The 22,982-nt window shown below is 37.3% G+C and overlaps 1 protein-coding gene across 2 annotated transcripts in view; it reads left to right on the top strand.

Annotated features, from left to right (window-relative positions):
* Nucleotides 1–22,754, top strand: part of STK33 (serine/threonine kinase 33) — a 54,607-nt gene extending 31,853 nt beyond the window's left edge. For both annotated transcript variants that reach the window (XM_029911498.1, XM_029911497.1), the window contains exons 9-14: nucleotides 1,806–1,881; nucleotides 6,768–6,880; nucleotides 7,155–7,240; nucleotides 16,600–16,845; nucleotides 18,402–18,485; nucleotides 21,935–22,754. In XM_029911498.1, the coding sequence (XP_029767358.1) occupies nucleotides 1,806–1,881; nucleotides 6,768–6,880; nucleotides 7,155–7,240; nucleotides 16,600–16,845; nucleotides 18,402–18,485; nucleotides 21,935–22,102 (773 nt within the window). In that variant the 3' untranslated portion in view covers nucleotides 22,103–22,754. The remainder of the gene's footprint in view (nucleotides 1–1,805; nucleotides 1,882–6,767; nucleotides 6,881–7,154; nucleotides 7,241–16,599; nucleotides 16,846–18,401; nucleotides 18,486–21,934) is intronic.
* The last annotated feature ends 228 nt before the right edge of the window (nucleotides 22,755–22,982 follow it).

Here is a 22,982-nt window from a genome sequence, read left to right as displayed (position 1 = left end):
ACTGGTATCTGATGCTTCGGAAGAAGTTGAAAGAAATATTGAAGTTGGTAATTATGGAGTAACCTGCCCATAGGTCAAATTTGTTAAAACTCCCTTCCTCCTCCCAAATCAGTTAGTAGATGTCTTATGACCGTCTAAACATTTTTTAATCTTGTATATTGTGGATATCCTCATCATCCAATATCTAATTTTGTTTCAAATCCTACTGAGCTCTTTGCCTCAATGATACATTTAGGCAATGAGTTTCACAGACTGATTAGCTGGCTGTGGATTGTTTAACAAAGTAAAAACAGATCTCCTTCTGGGAAAGATAATGAAGGATAAAAAATTTAGCCCCACAGGCATTTCAATCTATAAAAAAATGGTATCTCAAAATATTTTTTAAAAGGAGGGTTCTGTGTAGGATGAAATTACTTTGTGATCAGTAGCTAACCTTTATAGCTAATCTAGAAATAACTGTTCTTCCTATTCAGTGTGTGTAACAAGTACAAGCTAGGCACTTAAAAATGCTTTGGGCCACATCCTCTGGTGATGTTATTTCATTGCCTTTATTGGTGTTACACCAGCGAAGAATCTGCCCCTCTATGTTTTATTCTCTTGGAGACATGAAACTGTATGAATTCTCCAGCTCTTGCACTTTGCAATGTAGCCATCTTTTCCCTGCTTTTAATAGAATAGATTAATGCTAGTATTAAAATATTCTTAAAATATAATAGATTAGCTAATATCTTAAGGATGAGATGATATTTTGATTTATAGCTTTTGATAAATTTGGCAAATACTGACAATGGAAATACTCCTTTAAACATTTTGTGTACAAGTTGTGATATTATGACAGTATTTTAAAGTACATTCTGTAGCTTGATATCTTCACAGCAAGAGGCAAATGCTTTGAAAAAAAGAGACTTTAAATGACAACAGAATGTTAAATAGTATATTAAAATGTTATTGAGGTTGAGATAGTTAATCAGTCTTTGTTGAGATGGTGGGAGAACACCTACTAAGGCAGCTAGTGTCAATTTGCTCCAGTGCTGCATAGGTTGGGGGTACCGATGCATGAAGCATTTAGCTTTCGCTTTCTCTTCGGGGCCAAAACATGTCATCTTCATTGATTCTGGGAATGAGGACCTCAAGTCTTGCAATGAACTCATGACCTTCAGTCCCATGATGTAGTAGATAAACCACCACCAATTTGGCTCCAAAGCAGCATTTTTTTTAAACATACGGCTATATCAACATAAAAATGATTAGGGAATAGATTACAGTGTATGCATTTTGTAATCTAGTACACATGGAAATAAAGATATAAAGCCATTTAAGTATTCAAAAACATTTTTATTTTCAGGATTGTTAATTTAAAAATTTTTTGTACACTGTACAGAATATATGTTAGACAATATGTGCTACCAAAAGCCCTTATGCCATATGAAGAAAATGTGAATATTCTTATATATTACACTTATTTTTCGGAAAGGAAACATGTTTAATGTAGTATCATGCAGTGCTTTAAATCAGTATTTTATAAATAATGTTTTAACAATTTACGACTTGAAAAACAATACCACATTTAGTCACAAGTTAATGTCACAATGTCACAATCCTGTTAGCAGCTAAATGATAAAAGTGAGGACACATCAACATGAATTGTTAAGGCCTGTACATTATTCATTTAAACATCTGCTGTTGGTTCTTTTTTTCATAGGGGAATAAATTATACCACATCAGCACATTCTTCATGTTTGTGTTTAAGCATTTAAAAGTAATTTTTTCTATTATTAATATTATTTTTTCTGCTTGGTTGATAGCCCCAGAAGTTATCAGTGCCCATGACTATAGCCAACAGTGTGACATTTGGAGCATAGGAGTCATTATGTACATGCTGTAAGTAGTTTGTAAAATCAATATAAATCTACTGTCCCTTTATAATAAATCTGCTTATGAATTTTCATTAAAATAAAAAGTAAACTTGTGTGCAAAGAGGTTATAGACTGGAGATCTTTGAGATAATAACCTATATGAAATATATTACAAATGAATGTCCGAAAAAGAGAGCTAAAAGTATGCTCAGATTTTGAAGAATACATATTTAGTTTATGAACCAGTTTATAGTCCTGAAATAACATCTGATTACAGAACATTGCATTGTAATTCTAAAAAATTAAACTAAGGATTTAGGTGTTGTCTTTTTAACATGCTGGTCTGAGGGAATTGGCTACTGACTTGCAAATTATAGGGCAAATCTTCAAATGGAGTGCACAACCCAAGCAAAAAAGCTGCATACTCAGGGAAACATGCAGGGAAAGGCGCAGGGCTTGTCTAAACGGCGCTGCAGTGTGGACTAGAAGGATGTGAATTGTAGAATATTCTAATGTGTCATGCTCTAACTGCCTTGTGTAGATCCTGCTGGCATGAACTAAAAGGTATCCAATGCTTGTTAAGTAGTCCTGTCTGAAATGTGACTACCTCAATGTGAACTAGGTACCTTTTAGTTTGCGTCAGCACAGTCTGCACAGGATAGTTAGAGCATGACACATTAGAGCGTTCTACATTTCACACCCCTCTATTTTGCCCAGCAGCACCTTTTCTCCAGTTTATAGTAGCTGGCAGGCAGTTATGGTGTGCAAGGGCTGCAGAGTCTCTCTGCACAGGTTGTCTGTCCTCATGTAGCAGTAATGAAGAAATTCCACTTCATTCTGGGCCTTACATGTCTGGCTGAAAAGATGCTGGATTTGACTCTTTGTGATTTACCTTGATAGCTATCAAAGCATGCTGTTGTAGGAGGGAAAAATCAAGCCTTACATTTACAGGACTGTATGCATGTCTTTAATAAAGCTTCTCATAATGTAGCAGCATTACCATGCCTAGACAGCAGTACATTAATTGTTACCAAATTATGAGATGTTATTTCTCAGAGAAGAAATGTCTCAAAATTAGTTATTAGCTGAAAAATCATGTGAGCATATCCCAAGTATTAAAAACAAGTTACAGCAAAAATACTTACAGGAGTGCCTTGCATAATACAGTCTATAAAGCATGAAAAGTGAAAATTACATAATTTAAAGGTCACACTGCTTACAGATGCTCTTAGTGGTTTTATATTTTCATATTCTTAATTTTTCTCTTGGTCGCTTTCTCTTCTTAGCTGCCTTCTCCCTAATTCATGGTTTTAGTGCATTGATTTTAGAGCCTTGCTTCTTTCTATTTGATCCACTGGTGTGCTTTCTATCCCAAGACTTTTCTACTTCTCTTGCATGCAATCTGATTCTTTTATGTCCTAGCTTTTGTACATGCACACTCATGTGTGTAAACACACACATATATGCAATTCATATTGTCATACCTTCCCCTTTTGGGGATTTTTTTAATCTTTCTCCATACATTGGTTCCTCCGTCTGTTTTTTTTTACTTTGCAACTAACCCACCTTTGCTTTTGTTCACAGAATAATGAAGGCCTCATCATAATTTTTATTACCCGTATTCTTATTTTAATTTCTAGTGTATATTGTGTTATGTGAACTTTTTTATGCTTATGCATGATCAGTTTTATGGTCCTACTTTATGGTGTTAATGTTGGCATGGCAGTGAAGTTATAGTTGCACAAGTCAGTACGATAGAATATATTATAAAATGGGCATTAGAAATTGGGTGATGTGATTGGTTAATAAGAATTCTGAGCTGTGTCTGCAATCAGCACAATTCACTGCTGAGAACTTGTAAAATTCAGAACAGTGAATTGTGTTGATAACAGTCGCAGCTCAGAACTTCTGACCTTATTCCTTAATTAGCAATATAAATATTTTTACATTAGCATTTTATAATCACAACAATGTTAGACCGATGTAGCATTAATTCACACCTAGTTGTGTTGACAGCACAAGATCGAACATACTGTACATGAGTTAATAGAATCCATTTCACATTTCTTTTTATTGCTTAATTTGAAAATAGTATTAGAGAAAGCAGTATGATATTCTTCTGTTAACTATGTTTTTGCTAGTGGCACCTCCCTCTCCCTCATCGCACAAGTTTCTGGTCTTCCCTTAATGGGTTTAAAGAAGCTATTACAACCATTACTGCCACTATCACAACTTTGACCCTTCTAGGCTACTATCAATGCCTCCCTTTGACATGCTCCATCCTGACACCAAGTGTATTATTGCCACAACAGGCTTGAGCTCTACTTATCTGGGGGGCATAAGGTGACTCATGAACTCCGTTTTCATGAATAATAATGCACAGGACTGTCTCTGCATAATGGGACAATGCCAGCATGATGCATTTTTATATATAATTTAAGCGGAGATGTACTTTAAACTTTCCATTTTAACGTGTAGTGATAGAATCATATATAATAGTCATCAATGAAGAGAGTCCATTAACGTGTAGAAGTATGTTAGTTTATTGATGAATAAAGGAATCTTGTTGCTCAGTATGCTAAGTGTATGCCTAAATCCAGTTGTGTACTGGGTAGGGGTAAAGAGTTTCTTTCCTATGTGCAATCAGCACTGCTTTGTAGCAGTTCAGAGCATGCTAATATAGATAGCTAGCTAACTTGTTACCCTATAGGTAAGGCTTTTACCTAAGGAGGCAAATCTAGCCCTCCCTCCTTCCCTTCATCCACGCCCCGTGGATAGTGTATACATTGCTCATAGCTAACCAATAGCTGACAGCACATATGGGGTACACAAACCCTGTCACTGTCCAGTACTTACAGCATCATAGATTAAAATGAAGCCATGCTTAAAATTCTTTCTTTTCTTGAAATTGAGTTCCATGTGGATAAGTGCTGGGGAAGGGAGAGGAAAAAATAGTGAAGGATGAAAGAGAACAGAGTAGTTTTTGTTAAAAGTGATTTTGAGATTAAAGCTTTAGGGGAGGAAAAAGCGCTAAAATATTAATTTTATGTTTTACCTTAAAAAATTAAAAATTAAAACAAAGTAAAAAAAAAAATCCCAGGATAATAATTCTATACTTTGATACAAAGTGACAGACATCCTTCACTAGGAGATGCCGGTTACATTTTCAGTAGCTATTTCTGTGTTTTGAGATAGAGCTAAAAACTTAATTTGTGGCAAATAATTTATTTGATGAATTTAGGCTTTATTTCTGTTTTCAAATAGTCCACGAGCAGAATTTAATCACTATTTGAAATTATTTGCCATGTAAATCTTTGGCTGTAGATTGTTCACAAGCAACTTGTTATGAATATTTGAAATTTAATTTCTGGTGGTTAGTTTTTATTCAAAACATAGGTCATATATTTCTGCTCTCTGATTTGATCATCATTCTGTAGACTCTAGTTTCCATGGTAAATACTTTGCATTTACAAGTCCAAAATTTACTTTCCATGAATATTATATTGTGATCCCTTAGAATTTGGTGTTTCTGTGAACATTCCTGCCAGTAAACTAGATTGTTCACAGAAACCAAACACAAAAGGGTCAAGAACATAGGCAAAGGAAATTCATTTATTTAATATTTGCACAAATGTTTTCATAATATTTGCCCAGCTTTGTTTTGAATGTGGTCATTTGTTTGTTTCTTTCCACATTAGTCAGTATATAATGAATATAAACGATAAAAATAACACAATGTAGTAATACTGTATTGTATTATTTCCTTTAAGTGTAAATGGAATTAGCAGACATGAAGTCCAATACCATGTAGTTCAGTCATTTGTTTTAATACTGTACTTACTCTACTATCAAGAAAGTTGTTATATAATTTATTTGATGCAGAGAAATGCCAGGGATGTCTGTGTTCACAAATTATTTACACACATGCGCGCGCACACACATACATGTATCTCCTAGATATTTTTCTGACACTTTTGTAGATTTATTTTCTTAATCACTTTTCTGTTGACATATTAGTTTAGATTATACCACATCAGGCAATTTCCATATTATGTAGCTCAATAAAGTGTTGAGATATGACTACATATAGTAAATGTCAAATTAAAAAAGATCAAAGTTACTTAATTTCCTATAGTGCAGTTCTTTCCTGAAAATTGACTTTGCTCAAAGGACATCATGAATTTCCATGTTTCTCTCTCTCAATGACTTATGTCAATTTTTTTCAATTTAGAGATTTAAAAAAATGTTTTAATTGCTAGTGCCACAAACTCAACCTGGGCTCTGAGAACTGAACTAGGCTCTTTCTGACTCATGCATTTTGGGGGCTGAGACTGTGTTTATCACTGTTTGAACAAAATAATTTATTAGGTTGGACCATGATAGTCATCTAGTCCAACCACCTGCATAACATAGACCACAGAAGAATAATTCCTAAATTGAGCCCCATGACTTGTGGTTGAACAAGAGCATATCTCTTAGAAAAACATCCAGTCTTGATTTAAAGACTTTAACTGATAGAGAATCAATCACATGTCTTGGTCAATTATTTCAATAGTTTATTATCATTGTTAAAAATTTGCACCTTATTTCCAGTTTGAATTTTTCTAACTTCAGTTTCCAGCCATTGGATTTTGTTACACCTTTGTGTGCCAGGTTAAAAATCTATGGGACATTAGTCATCTTCTCCCTTTGTGGATTGTGACTGAGACTGTGATTAAGTTACCTCTTAACCTGCTCTTTGAGAAGCCCCTTAATTTCTCCTAGTAAAGTATATTTTTCAGCTCTTGAAACATTCTTGTAGATCCCTTCTGAACCTTCTCCAGTCATACTGGTCTGTTTTATCTTGCGTACCTGTTATTCCATCAGTGAACAATGGTAAGAATCTATTAATTGACTTTACTTTTGTTGTAGATTATGTGGTGACCCACCCTTTATAGCAAGCTCAGAAGAAACACTTTTTGAACTAATAAAGAAAGGAGAACTGCACTTTATTAATCCAATCTGGCAAACAGTTAGTGAGGCTGGTAAGTACTAAACTATCTGACAAAACAAACACCAATAACACAACAATGAACTTAGCAAACAATTACAGTATTTTGGACCTCCTTAACTAATTTTCTCATAAAAGTAAAATTGAGTCTAAGAAAAAAAATTCACTTAAATGATTTTGTGAACGAACTTAATCTCATTATAAGTAAAATATTCTCTGCTGAATTAAAGCACTCAGAGACATTTGGGAGATGTGTTGGGTTTGTTATAATTAACAGAAATGAGATTTATCAAAGTGTCTTTTTATAGCTAAACATGTACTGCAGCTACTTCTGAGAGTAGATCCTGCCCACCGAATCACAGCTAATGAATTGCTTGATAACCTGTGGATAACAGTAAGTTTTGAGTTTTTTACAAAAAATTCTTCCCATTTTATTTGTTTTCTAACTGAATTTTGACCTTCCAGCCATGCATGCTGTATCACCTCTGTCCTTTCCAATAAATAAACAGACATAGCCTCCTATTTGGGTCTGATCCAATTCCGAATGAAGTCAGTAGGAGTATATCCACTGACTCCAGTAGGCTTTGGAAAAGGCCCTTAGTTTCTTACCAGGGCCTGAGACTGTGTTTCTTACCCAGGCAAATTTATGTTGACTTCAAAGGGTGTTTCATCTCCATAAGGAAGTACAGAATCAGGTCCTAGCTGATTAAATCTCACAACATTCCTGTAATGTTGGTCAATATAATTATGCCTGTTTTTTAGATGGGCAAATTGAGCCACAGAGAAAAAGTGACTTTCCCTAGACAAATGAATTATAGAGCCAGGAGGAAAACCTAGGAGTTCTAAACCTATTCTCTAAGTTCTGTTATCACTGCACTATGATGCAGAACATCTACACCAGGGGTAGGCAACCTATGGCACGTGTGCCAAAGGCTGCACGCGAGCTGATTTTCAGTGGCACTCACACTGCCCAGGTCCTGGCCACCGGTCCAGGGGGCTCTGCATTTTAATTTAATTTTAAGTGAAGCTTCTTAAACATTTTGAAACCTTATTTACTTTACGTACAACAATAGTTTAGTTATATATTATAGACTTCTAAAAATGTTAAAATGTATTACTGGCACGCGAAACCTTAAATTAGAGTGAATAAATGAAGACTCGGCACACCACTTCTGAAAGGTTGCTGACCCCTGATCTACACTATGAGAATATTGAACACTGAGGTGGTTATCAAAATACATGCACCCCATTATGCAGCTCATTGAAAGGTCAAGCAGAGGGGATGGAGATGGGGAGATAGCAACAAAATAGTAGTGGTAGCCATCTTTATTTGCTCTTGCAGCTGGGCTCAATGCTAAGAGGACACAGAGGCACCTGAGGCTCATTAAGAATCATTGGCTCTGTAGGGGAGGTAGAACACCTCTATACATTACTCAGAATGAGCTACCAGTTTCTCATCACTCCTTCAGCCACAACAGAGCCACTCCAGCAGCAATAAAGTGGCCCTGCTCTAGCTGAGCAGGGAGATCTCAGAGGAGACAATCAACGACTGTCATGTAAATTCTTGGGTCAGGCCCATGGCTGACCCTGACACTTTCTCAGTGGCCTGTGAAGTGTGATGACACCTATATTAATTCTGCCTTGACATACCAAGAGAACCTCCCTGTTCTGTGCATCAGTAAACTGTGGACCTGGAAATCTGCTTTCGTTGTTGGTTTGTGGCTTACCAAATTGTACATTAGTGGGGTTCTAGTGTAAATCATGTATAAGAGCTACAAAATTCAAACAGAACATTCCCCTAATTCATAATAAACCTTTCCTTTTCATACTATACATTTCTCGAACACTAGACTTAATTTACTGTGTTATTCTTCATTTAAAAAGTAAGTAGGAGACTAGTTTTTCTCAGATCTAGCTATGCATTTTCCACAAACAAGCCCTGTGTAAATTATTTTTATAATTACTGGTAGTAATTATGTGTCCAACACCTGCAAATTTAGTTTCAGCACAGGGTAATAACCCAGATTCTGTCAAGTGTGGATTTTTATAGATAATGGGATGGATTTTTAGCCCAAGATCATATTGGCTTCTGCTATTACAGACCCTGATAACAACCCCCCAGCTGCAGGAAGTCCACTGGTCAGGGGAGTGTCGTTATAGAAGGCATCTACAACCACTCCTCTGTCAAGGACGAGTGTACTGAAAAGTGGGGACCAGGGGATGTGCTGATTTAACAGAACCCCAGGTACAAGGTTCCAAGCATAATGTAAAGCTGTTCTCTCATGACAAAACTCTCTGGAGCCAGTAGTGCTGCAGACACAGCAATCTCTCTCCTACCACCACTCTTATAAATTAAGCTGTGGGAACTCATAACTGACCTCTAAGAAAATACCCATGTTAACTGACTCTGTTTAAAAAATGGGTGCATTTAACATGGCTGTTTCCTTAAATGTAGATGAGACTTCTGTTGAATATATGCATATCTCTGTTCAGACCTGAGTCCTGCAACTGTTTTTTATTAGTAAACTGTTTATTTAATTTGCCCCAAACATTTGTTTTCTTGTACACGAGGCTCTGATATTGTGGCGTTAGAAGAGGAGTAGTTAAATGTTTTTCAGTTTCCAATAAGAAACTCACTAGATTTGCTAAGGAGTGTAGAGTGAGGAAGTGAGGACTTTCAGTGATAAGTGATACTACTTATGTGTTGTCTTCAGTGTTCCTTAAGATGTCTGAGGGATCTGTAGCTCCTGTTTAACTTCAGTGGGAGTTGTAGGTGCTCAGTACTGAAAATCAGGCCACTAGTTTCTACTTCATGCTTCAGCTTTGATAGCATTTTTGAAGTGTCCAGATGGATAACATGAAAGTGCAATATCATGTAGAGATTTGTAGTGCATAAAAAAATTAAAAATTAACCCCTCGGTGCCAAGTGACACATGAGTTCCTGCGTAAGAGTTAATGCATTTGGCATTACAATTTCCCACCAGAAAATCTCAACCACCTGTACCCAAAAGTTATACAGTCACAAGTTATCCTGCATAACAAAAAGTGACACGTCAAAGATAAATGTGGCAAAATAATAAACAAAATTCATTGTAGAATTACATTGCATTTACAGTTAAATCAACAAACCTCAAGACCAATTTTAGATAGTAATTACCACAGAGGTTTATCTGTTGTCTGTTTCAGACAATATGTAGTTTGGCTGTGGGCTGTGCAAAGGATCACTGATTAATTATTTACAAATACTTATTAATACAATTTTATTTCTAGTTTTGATTATTTTTGATATACACCATTTTGCTGCTTTTCCCAACCCTTTTCACTTTCCCTTTTCATCATTTGAAAAAATAGGCAAAAAAGAGACCGGAATAGAGGAATCTTGTTAAGGTCAGATGAAGGCGAGTAGTTGTATGGCAACTAGGATGTTGTGTTTAAACGATCTGCTGGTACATTATATTTTGCACATCGTCGATATAATTCTCTTCAGGAATTTTTAGAACCAATATAGTTTATTATTATGTGCATAGTTTAGTGCAATCCTGTAATTTCCTATCAACTGTTCAACCTTGATATTTGCACATAACCTATATTCCATTTCCTTTCTATCTAGTACTGTATATTTTAAGCTCGAAGGTACTACATCTCTGTTTTGCTTCATTGCCCACTGAGAATGTCTGAGGTTTTTTCTCAGCACTGAGACTGGCAGAGGGTGCTGTTTCCTTTCAGACAAGGGGTTTGGATTTTCCCCTGCTATTAATGTTTTTTTTTCTTGGTACAGTCTGTGAGCACTGTTGAAGGTGAACTCTTCCACAGTTTGGATGTTTTATCATTTTCTGGTGCTGTGATACAATTTCTCTTTGGTGAAATTACCAGTCCATTATCTTGCTTGACGCGGAACCAGGAGGCACAGCATTTTCTGAGTATAAACTTCCGCACACAGAATGAGATTTTTCATTTCTTTTGGCTACAAACTTCTCAAAATCAACCTTCATTAAAAAAACCTCTGCTATCTAATCTATGGCCCCAATTCAGCAAAACATTTAAGCACAGGCTTAAACCCATCCCTATTCTGCAGATTACATAAAGGTGTGCTTCACTCCCATTTAAGTCAGTGGCATTTAAGCATGTTCCTAAAGTTATACAATGCCTTAAAGCCCAGATTTTTAAATGTATTTAGGCATTGCCTCAGAAAGGATGCTAAAGGATCAGGTCGTAATTGATTTACTCGTATAACATTCCTGTAAAGTAGATTGGTATTATTTATATCTATTATATAGATGGGAAAATTGAGCCACAGAGAAATCATGGCTTTCCCAAGGCAATTAATGAATTTAACTGCCTTAGGAGCCTAACTCTGAGCTTCGAAAGTGATTTAGGAGCCTAAATCATATTGACATTCAACGAGACTTAGTCTCCAAAATCAGCTAGTTTTTGCAACATTGAGCAGAACAATGACTAAAAGAGTTTTTTTAATAGTTTAGGTACAAAAATAATCCCGGCAATGATATTGGTCCATGGAAATGGTAGATTTATAAATAATAATACAGAAAATACAGAGTTGTTCAATGAATATTCCTGTTCTTTATTTGGGAAGAAACAGATGATATAGTCTCATCATAGGGTGATAATACTTTTTCCATTCCACTAGTATCTCTGGAGGATGTTAAACAGAAGCTACTAAAGCTTCTAAGCTTTCTAAATCACCAGGTCCAGATTCAAGAGTTTTAAAAGAGCTAGCTGAGGAGCTCACAAGACCATTAATGTTGATTTTTTATAAATCATGGAATACTGGGGAAGTTCCAGAAGACTGTAAAAAAGCTAATGGTGTGCCAGTTTTTAAAAAGGGTAAATGGGTGACCAGGGTAATTATAGGGCTCTCAGCCTGGCATTGATCCCAGGCAAAATAATGGAGTGACTTATATGGGACTCAATTAGTAAAGAATTAAAGAAGGGTAATGTAATTAATGTAAATCACCAGGGGTTTATGGAAAATAGATCCTCTCAATCTAACATGATATTTTTTTATGAGATTATACATTTGGTTGCTAAAGATAATAGTGTTGACGTAGTATATTTAGACTTCTGTAAGGTTTTGATTAAAAAACAAGAAGGACATAAAATTAACCAGACGCACATTTAGTGAATTAAAAACTGGCTAACTGATAGGTTTCAAAATGTAATTGTAAAGGAGGAATCGTCACCAAGCAGGTCTTTTTCTAGTGGGTCGCACAGGGATTGTTTCTTGGCCCTATCCTTAACATTTTTATCAATGACCTGGAAGAACACACATCATCATCACTGATAAAGTTTTCAGGTGACCCAAAAATTGGGGGAGTGGTAAATAATAAAGATGACAGGTCACTGATTCAGAGCCATCTGGGTCACTTGGTAAGCTGGGCACAAGCAAACAGTATGTGTTTTAATACGGCTAAATGCAAATATATACATTTAGGAACAAAGAATGTTGGTCACACTTCCAGCACGACGGACTCTATCCTGGGAAACAGTGAATCTGAAAAAGATTTGGTGATTGTGGTGGATAGTCAGCCGAACATGAGCTCTCGATGTTACAATGCGGCCAAAAGAACTAATGCGATCCTCGGATGCAAAAACAGGAGAATCTCAAGTAGGAGTAGAGAGGTTATTTTACCTCTGTATTTGACACTGGTGCAGTCATTGCTGGAATAGTGTGTTCAAGTTCTGATGCCCACAATTCAAGAAGGATGTTGATAAATTGGAAACGGTTCAGAGAAGAGCCACAAGAATGATTAAAGGATTAGAAAACATCCTTTATAGTGATAGACTCAAGGTGCTCAATCCATTTAGTTTAAAAGAGACAGCTAAGAGGCGACCTGATTACAGTCTATAAGTACCTACTTGGGGAACAAATATGGCTGGTAGTTGAAGCTGGACAAATTCAGACTGGAAGTAAGGTGTACACTTTTAACAGTGAGAGTAATTAACCAATGGGACAGTTTACCAAGGGTCCATCACTGGCAATTTTTAAATCAAGATTGAATGTTATTCCCTAGGAATTATTTTGGGGCTATTTCATGGCCTGTATTATTTAGGAGATCAGACTGGAGGCTCACAGTGGTCCCTTCTGGCCTTGGAATGCATAGATATACCTTTACATTTTCAGGCTAAGTGCTTAGCTAAATAGGGCAGGACTGCTGAACCAGGGCCCTACAGAGAAGTCACTCCCTTCATTAAATAACCAAAGGAAAAACATTAGTGTTTTATTGTCCTTAATCCTGTCTTCCTCCCCACATGTTGCAGCTGCAGACTGCCCTGAACACATTTGGAAACTGTGTGCTTCTGCTGCACAGGAAACAGGATGTGGAGGCACCACAGGAGGCCCACCCTGCTTCTGTGCCACAAAGCACAACTCTCCGTGGACTCCCTTCTGGTGCATGGGAGTGGCAGAGAGATGAAACGTGGAAATGGTAGAGAGACGACCTAAAGCCACTGGAAAAATCCCCAGTGGGATGGGGATGGTAAATAGCTGAGGTTGGAAAGATGGAAAATGTATAATCCAAGTGGAAAGGCCACCTCTGAAGACATAGACAAAAAGGCACAAAGACTTCCATAGCCAAGAAAGAAAGAACAATGTCTGCAATTAGAGCAGCTATTAAAGCCCTAACAGAGTTTAAGATGATGAAAACAGACAACTATATCAAATAAACAGCAGATCAGAAGGAGGTGACAAAATGCCGGGTTTAAAAAAACCCCTCTCCCTATATATCAAATGGATGCTAGACAGATGGACAGAGACCAATAATGAATTACATAATACTTAAAGAGAACATAACAAAAAGTGAATGTGGGAAAACTTAAATAATAAAACAGCTTAGCTAATGGGACAGATTGCCAAGGGAGTTGGTGGAATTGCCATTATTACTGATACTTACTACTAGACTTGATCCATCTCTATCAGGAGTAATGATCATGACATTATCAGTTCTGGAAAAATGCAAAGGAGTGATGTGACAGGGTAAAACGTCCAGGAAAGGGATAAGGACTACCTGTCTGTCACATAGCCCAACCAGGTATTTAAGGAAAAGGTATGTCCTTTTTCTGGGGGCTGAGAGAGGCCAGGGGAAAGTCTCTGGGGACTGCATTCTGTGTTGGTCAGGGAAATTGCTTTGTTTTAGTGTTACGAGTTTTGTGTTTGAACAATAAATTGTGCCCAGAGGCAGACGCCTGCAATAGACTCAGGCATGGCACTAGTTCTTTCCTGGGATGGTGAGATAGCTCACCAGCTTACACAGAGACTAAATGACCCATCTGACAATCATTTTAACCCTGTGACTTCTGTGATTCTATAGAGCATGCATTTGAAAAGAGTGATGACGGTCAAAGCATTTAAAACAGAGATGGGAGCTGGTCTCTCACAGACATCTTTTATAAATAAATAAATTAGTGGAGATATCCTATCTCCTAGAACTGGAAGGGACCTTGAAAGGTCATCGAGTCCAGCCCCCTGCCTTCACTAGCAGGACCAAGTACTGATTTTGCCCCATATCCCTAAGTGGCCCCTTCAAGGATTGAACTCACAACCCTGAGTTTAGCAGGCCAATGCTCAAACCACTGAGCTATCCCTCCCACCTGCATTTGAAAAGAGTGATGACGGTCAAAGCATTTAAAACAGAGATGGGAGCTGGTCTCTCACAGACATCTTTTATGCTACAACTGAGTTCAGAACTTGGTTTCCACATTTTTCCACTAGACGCAAAATAGTATATTTTATTAATAACACATTTCAAGAAGAGAAGCAGTTGTACAGTGCTCTCTACAATAATTTTTCCAGTTACTTTCCCTTCTGCTTTCATGAACTATGTTTGCTAGTTGATTTTTTTGTTGTCCTTGCAAGTTTATCCCATGTTAGTTATTTTATGTTTATATTGCATTTGCTGTGGGTGAGAAGCTTCTGCCTCCTTTTTAATTAATATATCTCTTATATATTGACAGATGTAGTCAGAGTTCTCTTAGCTAATCATTGTCTCTCACTTCACTCTGAATGGAAAATCATAAAAATGAGTGTTTTTGTCACATTAAGTATGTGTGAGGCAACATGCTTGCTCCCCCATGCTTGGTTATATTGTTATTCTGTTCGTTATTTTAAAAAAAATGCTCCATAGCTTCTTAACCCTAAAATTCCTCAGGGTTCACCACATTTATCAGTCTATTTAAAGTTTTTAGCTGCCTCTGTCAACTTTCCTCGTGGTGTCAGTAGCATTTCTGTACGTGTTTAGACATCTTTTTCTTCAACTTACTACATCTCCATCCTGATTTGAAGACTCCACTGTTATTTCTATAATGTGACTCAAGACAGGCTCTTTCTCAACTGCTGACAGGAGTTTGCCTGTGCTTGAGTGCTACCCTGGCAATATACAGTTTGTTTCCTTATAAAGACTCAGTTATGACTTCCCCCATATTTTCATCCAAAGAAATGCTGCCCTGTGTTAACTCCTAATGACTTGAAGTCTTATAGGAATGGAGGGAACAAAGCACTTGCAGCAGATACGTGGCACTTTTTATCATCAGAGGGTCAGAGCCTATATTTTGAACTATCGAGTTCCTTTCTGCCATTGCTTTTTCTTGTGCCCAGTTCTCTTGCCCTTATTGTGTGCAGAAGTGTATTTTTCAATGTTTTAATTGTTTTTGAGGGGAGTTTTTGTTCTTTTTAAATCTCAAGTTCACAGAACCAGTTAAACTGAAAAGCATTTAGTGAAATTGTTAGTCCTGGTTATATCCGTGACTCATTCTTTTTACTGTAACCCAGATTTCATCTCCCACTGTGGTTTCTGATCAACATACTCCAGACCTCTCTGCTTCCTCTTGAAAATTCTCACTGATGAACTTTTAATTTTCCTGAGTTTTCTGTAGTGGGGCAAGTAGGCTTTTAAGATCAGCAGTCTAGTGGTGCTCACTAAGCTGAAACTGTGTGTCCTTCTAGATATGTGCTGGGTGTCTTCATGGAGGAAATACAGCATCTTACATTATTCACAAATAACTGGACATCTCTTCATTTTGTGTCTTGAATCTTACTGAAACACACGCTCTTAAAACCCGAACAGAAAAAGCTGAAAAGGAAGACAAAAGAAAATGAAACAATGTAAAGACAGCCAATTAGTAATCCATGACTCTCTTTACCCACAATTAGCACCAGATGCTAGCCAATTAAACTCAACAGGTGTTCAAATGAGCCAACACAGACAATTAACTTAAATGATTCCACTTTCTTAAAAATTGTCAGAATACAAACTCTCACTTCTCTTTATGTGCTATATAATTATCTGGAGCTCTTCAAGGCCTAGATTTTTTTTTAAAAGGCCTAAACTCAGCCTGATTTTGTGGGTACAATTCAATGTACTTACATATTTAACTGCCTGATTGTGCCTGCAAATGAGGTAGTTAGTTTAGTGTTTGTGCCATCCATTTTGCCCACATTTAATTGCAGATTTAAGTAAATGAATCCATTCCTAGTTTACTCTGCACATGTGCCCTATTTCACACAAAAGAAATTCATTCCAGGCACTATCACTCAAGTATAAAAAGATAAAGTCTTAGTCAGAACTCTTAATTGACATATTGTGTCTAGCAATTAGATCGAGGACTTGGAGTAAGGATTCATGTATTCTAATTCTTACTCTTACAGCAAATAGGCAAATTACTTTGGTGTTAAATTTTCTAATGTTGTGTGTTCTAGAGTCAATAAGTGAAAAAAAAACCCCAATTGTTACCATATAGGGTGAAACACATATTGTCCAGAGACCATTTAATGTCCTAGAGCTGATGAAGGAATGGAATAACAACCTGGACATTGGTGAAGTTTGCAATGTGGAAGAAGAACTGAATAGTCCATCTACTGCATTGAATCAGGAAAACATGATTGAAGAGCAGGAAAGTCCTGTTAGCAGCAATGGCAACTCAGAGGTTGGTGCAGAAACAGAAACAGAGAGTGGGAGCAGCAAACCCTGTACACCAACAAAACAGGTATGAGTGCAATACTCTGAACAAATAAAACACTATATAAGTGCTAAGTATTATTAGGGGGCAATACATTGGTAAGGTAAGGAATGGTGAACATGACCTAGTGCCATAGAGGATCGCTGGAACCTAGTGAAAGATTTATACATAGGGTACAGAATCTGAATAAATACAAGGATACAGGATGAGCTGTGTACTGTATAGTTACCCTCTGAAGAGAAACAAAACCAGACTGACCCAGAATACCAATTCCTTAAGAATCTATTGCTCCTGTTCACTCCCTTAAGCTGGTGTGTGTGCAGAAACTTAACAGAAAAGGAATAGGATATTAAGAAACTGATGATATGGGCAGATGAGGAAGAATCTCTGATGGACACTCCATTCTTTTCTTCCACATTCCTTCTGCATTCTGTAAGTCGGAGTCACAAGAAACCATCCTGGGGGAAGTGAAGGAAAAGGTAAACAATAGTTCGCAAGCAACACATGTATAAACCACTAGTAACATAGTGAAGCCCAAGGTATAATGCTTATAATAAGCATTGCTTTGACTTCTCAGATGACTTGTTGCTTAAAATATTGAATTTTCATAGCATGCAGCTGAATCCCTGGCCTGAAGAGACTAAAAGCCATAGTGCAAATGCTGGTGGTTCTGCATTAGCTATGACCTCTCTGTCTCTTAGATTTATTGATCAAAATGCAGACTGTTCCTATGCAGCATGTTGAAGTCTTCACTGTTATACAGTATGGTGCCCGCTCTGGAAATGGTTCCACTTAGCAGAGAATCAGCCTTGGATATGGAGCTGCAATGCTGTGACTATATCAGAGCAGAATATTCTTGTTTGAATTAGAAGCTCCTCCACTCCCCTGAATAACTGGACTTTGCATAGGTAGTTCCATAGGGATATGGAGAAGAAATTATCTCCTCACTCAAACTGCAGAGCTGCTCCTCAGCTGCAACTGTAGCCTTGATGCTGTGGTAGCTCCTGCTGCTACTTCGCACCTGCTGCAGTGGGGGAAGAGGGTTGGTGGCAATGCCTTGTGGATTTGAGGAGTACACGCTCCTCAAGATCAGCATGTTCCTCCAAACCAACTGCCTAGAGACACATACACAAGCTATGCAGAGCTGGGCTCCCCAAATGCTAACCCCTTCTTGTCCATACAGTGGAACTATTCCAAAGACCATTTGATCTGGGGTCCCCACTGGAGGAAGGAGCTGGATTTTGCCATAAGGGAAAGGTGTGCTTAACACACACGGAAGAGCTGAGCTGTGTACGAAGTTTACTGATAGTAAACTTGCAAGTAAAAAATGTATATAAAAAGCTTCATAAATGGGTCTAACTTTTGCCAGTTAAATATTTAATCAATCTATCTGCCTCTCAAAAGAGCTGTGTTTGAGGCTATCCAGTATGTCTACGCTACGATTAAAAAGTGTGTGGCACCAGTCTCAGAGCCCAGGCTCCAGCCCAGGTCTTTTACCACAGTGTAGACATATTGTAGGCCCTTTTCTAACCTCCTAAGTATACTTGGTTTATTACTCCAACCACTTGATTTTTCTTTCACAGGTCAACAAGAAAAAAAATAACTCAAGTGCTTTACCAAATGGGACACTTAAAAAAAAGAGTATACCCCCCAAACCATCCATTGCTGTAAGTGTTCTCTCAGAAACTCTTTTTTCCAATTATCTTCAGTTTTACTTAGTTTTATGTTTTCTTTGCTGACATATTATTTTAAGACACTTTTAGAATAAGAGAAAAAATAGTGTTTAACTAGAGACAGGTGAGTTCTTATTCACTTTTTAAAATATTGTTTTGCAATAAGATTTACAATTGATTTCTGTTATGAAACAAAAGTGCTTGAAGACCTAGCATGTCCCATTGAAATCAGTGGTAGTTTGTGTGCCTAACATCTTGGAAAATCAGGCCACTTGTTGTAGGTTCCTAGGTATGGATTCTTAAAGAAGCACCTAGTTTTTAAAATTTTGTGGTAAATCCTATGTTATCTATGTTAATGTTTCTTTGACTTAAAAGGATACAGCACAAGTGAGTGAAGGATGAGATTTTTGCAGAAGAAAAAATTAGAATATATAAAGATAAACATTAAGGGCTAGTTCCTCAGCTGGTGTAAATTGGCATCTTTCCATTGAAGTCATCAGCTGATTCATACTAGCTGAGACTCTGGCCCAAGAAGTGCTCTTACAATAGTTAACTGCACTTTGTCGGAAAGTAAAAATAAAATGATTGAGATTTATTGGATGGCTGTTGACTGCTTTATCGGTTTAGCAGGTTTTTTTAAAAAATCAGTTCTAGTAAGGTGAGAAACCTGGAAATTAGAGAATAAGACTTGGAGAACTAAAGAATACACTGGTCTACAATTTTTGAGAAGTCGTCTGCTTCAGAGATAAAATGTGCTATTTATTATGTATTTTGATGTGCTGAATTCAAATATGAGAATTAAAACAAGTGATTGGCTACTGTTTCTAAGATATTTAAGTTTTTACATTTTATGTCTATGTATATTGTGTAGATAGTAGAGTTTTAATCATAAATTGTAAACCTAGGTCTTTTCATGTGTTTATGGTTGCTTTACATGATAATATTTCACCTGTCCTGTTTATGTAACACTTTAAAAATCAGCAAAAGGGTTATATAAATAAAATTTATTATGAAACAAAAGGCAAAAAACTATTATATACATAGTTTAGTCCTATTCAGTGTCTACTCGGCGCTTCTTGGCTTGTCTCTTGTATTCATTACATGGAGCATCTCTTGTCACTGTCCAGCAATAGTCTTCCTTTATCTTAGCTTCACTTAACCTTGGAAATTTTCCACGGAGGTACTTGAAAGCTGCTTGTGTTTTGTCAATGGCCTTGACAAAGTTCTTCATCAGACCCAGCTTGATGTGTAAGGGTGGTAACAAAATCTTCCTTGATTCAACAAGTGGTGGATGCTGAACACTTTTCCTCCCAGGCTCCAATGACTGTCGGAGTGGCCAATCTTTCTTGATGTAGTGGGAATCTCTTGCACGACTATCCCATTCTCAGAGAAAACAGCAGTACTTTGTGTATCCAGTCTGCAGACCAAGCAAGAGAGCAACAACCTTCAAATCGCCACAAAGCTGCCACTGATGTTGATCATAGTTTATGCACCTCAAAAGTTGTTTCATGTTGTCATAGGTTTCCTTCATATGGACTGCATGACCAACTGGAATTGATGGCAAAACATTGCCATTATGCAGTAAAACAGCTTTAAGACTCGTCTTCGATGAATCAATGAACAGTCTCCACTCATCTGGATCGTGAACAATGTTGAGGGCTGCCATCACACCATCGATGTTGTTGCAGGCTACAAGATCACCTTCCATGAAGAAGAATGGGACAAGATCCTTTTAACGGTCACGGAACATGGAAACCCTAACATCACCTGCCAGGAGATTCCACTGCTATAATCTGGAGCCCAACAGCTCTGCCTTACTCTTGGGTAGTTCCAAATCCCCGACAAGGTCATTCAGTTCACCTTGTGTTATGAGGTGTGGTTCAGAGGAGGAGGATGGGAGAAAATGTGGGTCCTGTGACATTGATGGTTCAGGACCAGAAGTTTCATCCTCTTCCTCTTCCTCGTCTGACTCAAGTGAGAATGATTCTGGTGCATCAGGAACCGGCAGTCCTTCTCCGTGGGGTACTGGGCGTATAGCTGATGGAATGTTTGGATAAATGCACAGTCCACTTTTTCTTCTTTGACACACCTTTCCCAACCGGAGGCACCATGCAGAAGTAACAATTGCTGGTATGATCTGTTGGTTCTCTCCAAATCATTGGCACTGCAAAAGGCATAGATTTCCTTTTCCTGTTCAACCACTGGCGAAGATTTGTTGCACAAGTGTTGCAGCATATGTGTGGGGCCCACCTCTTGTCCTGATCTCCAATTTTGCAGCCAAAATAAAGGTGGTAGGCTTTCTTAACCATAGTGGTTATACTGCGCTTTTGTGATGCAAAAGTCACTTCACCACAAACATAGCAGAAGTTATCTGCACTGTTCACACAAGTACGAGGCATCTCTGCTCACTTTGGCTAAACAGAAATGTGTCCCTTTGCAAAATCAAACACTGACAAATAAGAGAGCACGACACTGTATGATTTCTAGAGCTGATATAGGGCAATTTGTTCAGCAGAGTGATGTAAGCTTCGTTATGATTGCATCATCCATGACTTCTAGGAATAACATGATGCAATTCATATCATGTATGACGCAATACCAGCTTCAGATTGCATCATTCATTGTTTTGCCTAAAAAGCAAGTACTGTCCAAACCCAGTCATAGATTTATTCATAGATCCAGTCAAAGATGTATTTTAGTCATTTCTGGTTTAAATTGAGATCCCTTCCCTTTATAACTCACTTATCCTCCGCCATTCCCAAGTCAAGGGTCGTATATACTGACCCAATAGCATATCTTGAAAACTAGAGCCAATCATCAATTTTAAGCATCATTTTCGTTCTCAGTGACCCAGAATTAGTAAAGTTTGACTACATTTATTTCAGAAGCATTTTGGCTGTAGAGCAGTGATATTGGTACGCTCATGCATTGGCCAAGTTTTAATCAAGACGCAGAACAGAAAAAATAGTCCTAATTACACATTTATAAAGGATAAAGATAACAGCTTTAAAATGTATTTGGATTGTTATGATAATTGAATAACAATAATAGTGATTATTATGTTCCTTAAAATCATAAATCTTGGTACAGAAGTCTGGCTAGTGAAGACTAATATCAGATAATTACAGTTGGATGTAAGTAGTCCTAAACAGGTATTAAGAATGTAGTGTTGTCCCCAAAGCATGGGATTTTAGATTAGTGGAATGAAAGCTGTGCAAGTATACCACAGAAGAAGATAAGAATTATATTTTTCATAGATCAGCTTCTCTTGCACTTTATAATGTCCTTTACTGTCTTTAACTACTTTTTTATAACTTACATTGATGTAGAATAATACTGGCATGGTACCACTACATAACTCATCTGCTTTTTGTACTATGATGTCTACCATTATTTTGTTAACATAAAAACACATATATATTAAACTTCTTTTTTAATTATAGTCCTCTGCAGGTAGGTCAGTATCTCCAGTGTCAAATTCAAGGCGAAATCAGGACAGTCAAGAAAGGAAGGGGGAGACAGAAAAGTCCTCTATGTCTTCAAGCCAAGGAACGGGAAATAAAAACATACCAAAACCCGCTACCACACTTAGAACCAAAAAGAAATCATAGGGTTTCCATCAACTTTGAACAACATACAAATGGGGCAACTTACTTGTGCCAAAATGAGGACACTGCATAAAAATGGACAAGTACATCCTGAACTGTTAACGTTTTTGCTCTCCTGAGCCCTGTAATCAGCAGAAAGCTCTGGCTTTCCTCTAACACTGAAGAAGATTCCAAAGCAGTGTGAACTCCTAACCTGTAAGAGGACATCCACTGATAGTATTGTTGTGAGACTGCAGATTATCAAATTGTCTAAATAGGTATGTAACTTATTTGTTCTACACTAGCAGGCACTGTGCATGTGAGTAGCTCACTAATATGAATCCACTTGCTATGTTTTACTTTAGATTCATTAGTTTTGTCACAAACATATATGGGGAAAAAATGAGAGGCCAGAATCTGTAATGGGGGGTTCCTAATAACAGCGTACCCTTTGCACTATAAGAATTTTCTAGGAAATTGCTTATAAAGTTGCTCTAGGCATTACAGCACAAATACTTGGGTCAATGAAATTTGTTACTGCTATTTTAAGTCACTGTAGATTGCTTACAAAACTTATTTTAAACTTGACAAATGGGAGATGTATTTTTGAAGTATGATGAAATTGCTGTGGTTCTTGCTGATAAACTTCTGATGTGTTGATGAAATACTTAAATAAAAGCAGATGTTAGAATAATGGCCTTTACATCGTAATTTATCTTAATGTTCAAAAGGACAGTGAAGTGTGCTGTTAAGCTAAGGCTTGTTGTGTAAAATAAGATTGTATTCTATCGTTCAAAATTCAGTGCCTCTCTCTGAAGGTAAGTCTCACCTGTAGTCCTTCACACTGCTCCACGGGGGGAGCAAACTATACAAACTTTATATTACAAGTTATTCAATCACTTAT

The sequence above is a fragment of the Terrapene carolina genome, unplaced genomic scaffold, assembly GCF_002925995.2.
Source record: "Terrapene carolina triunguis isolate 2854851 unplaced genomic scaffold, T_m_triunguis-2.0 Scaffold96, whole genome shotgun sequence".
Classification (NCBI taxonomy): Eukaryota; Metazoa; Chordata; order Testudines; family Emydidae; genus Terrapene; species Terrapene triunguis.
Note: the sequence above shows the minus strand (reverse complement) of the source record. Positions and strands in the feature narration are given on the sequence as shown.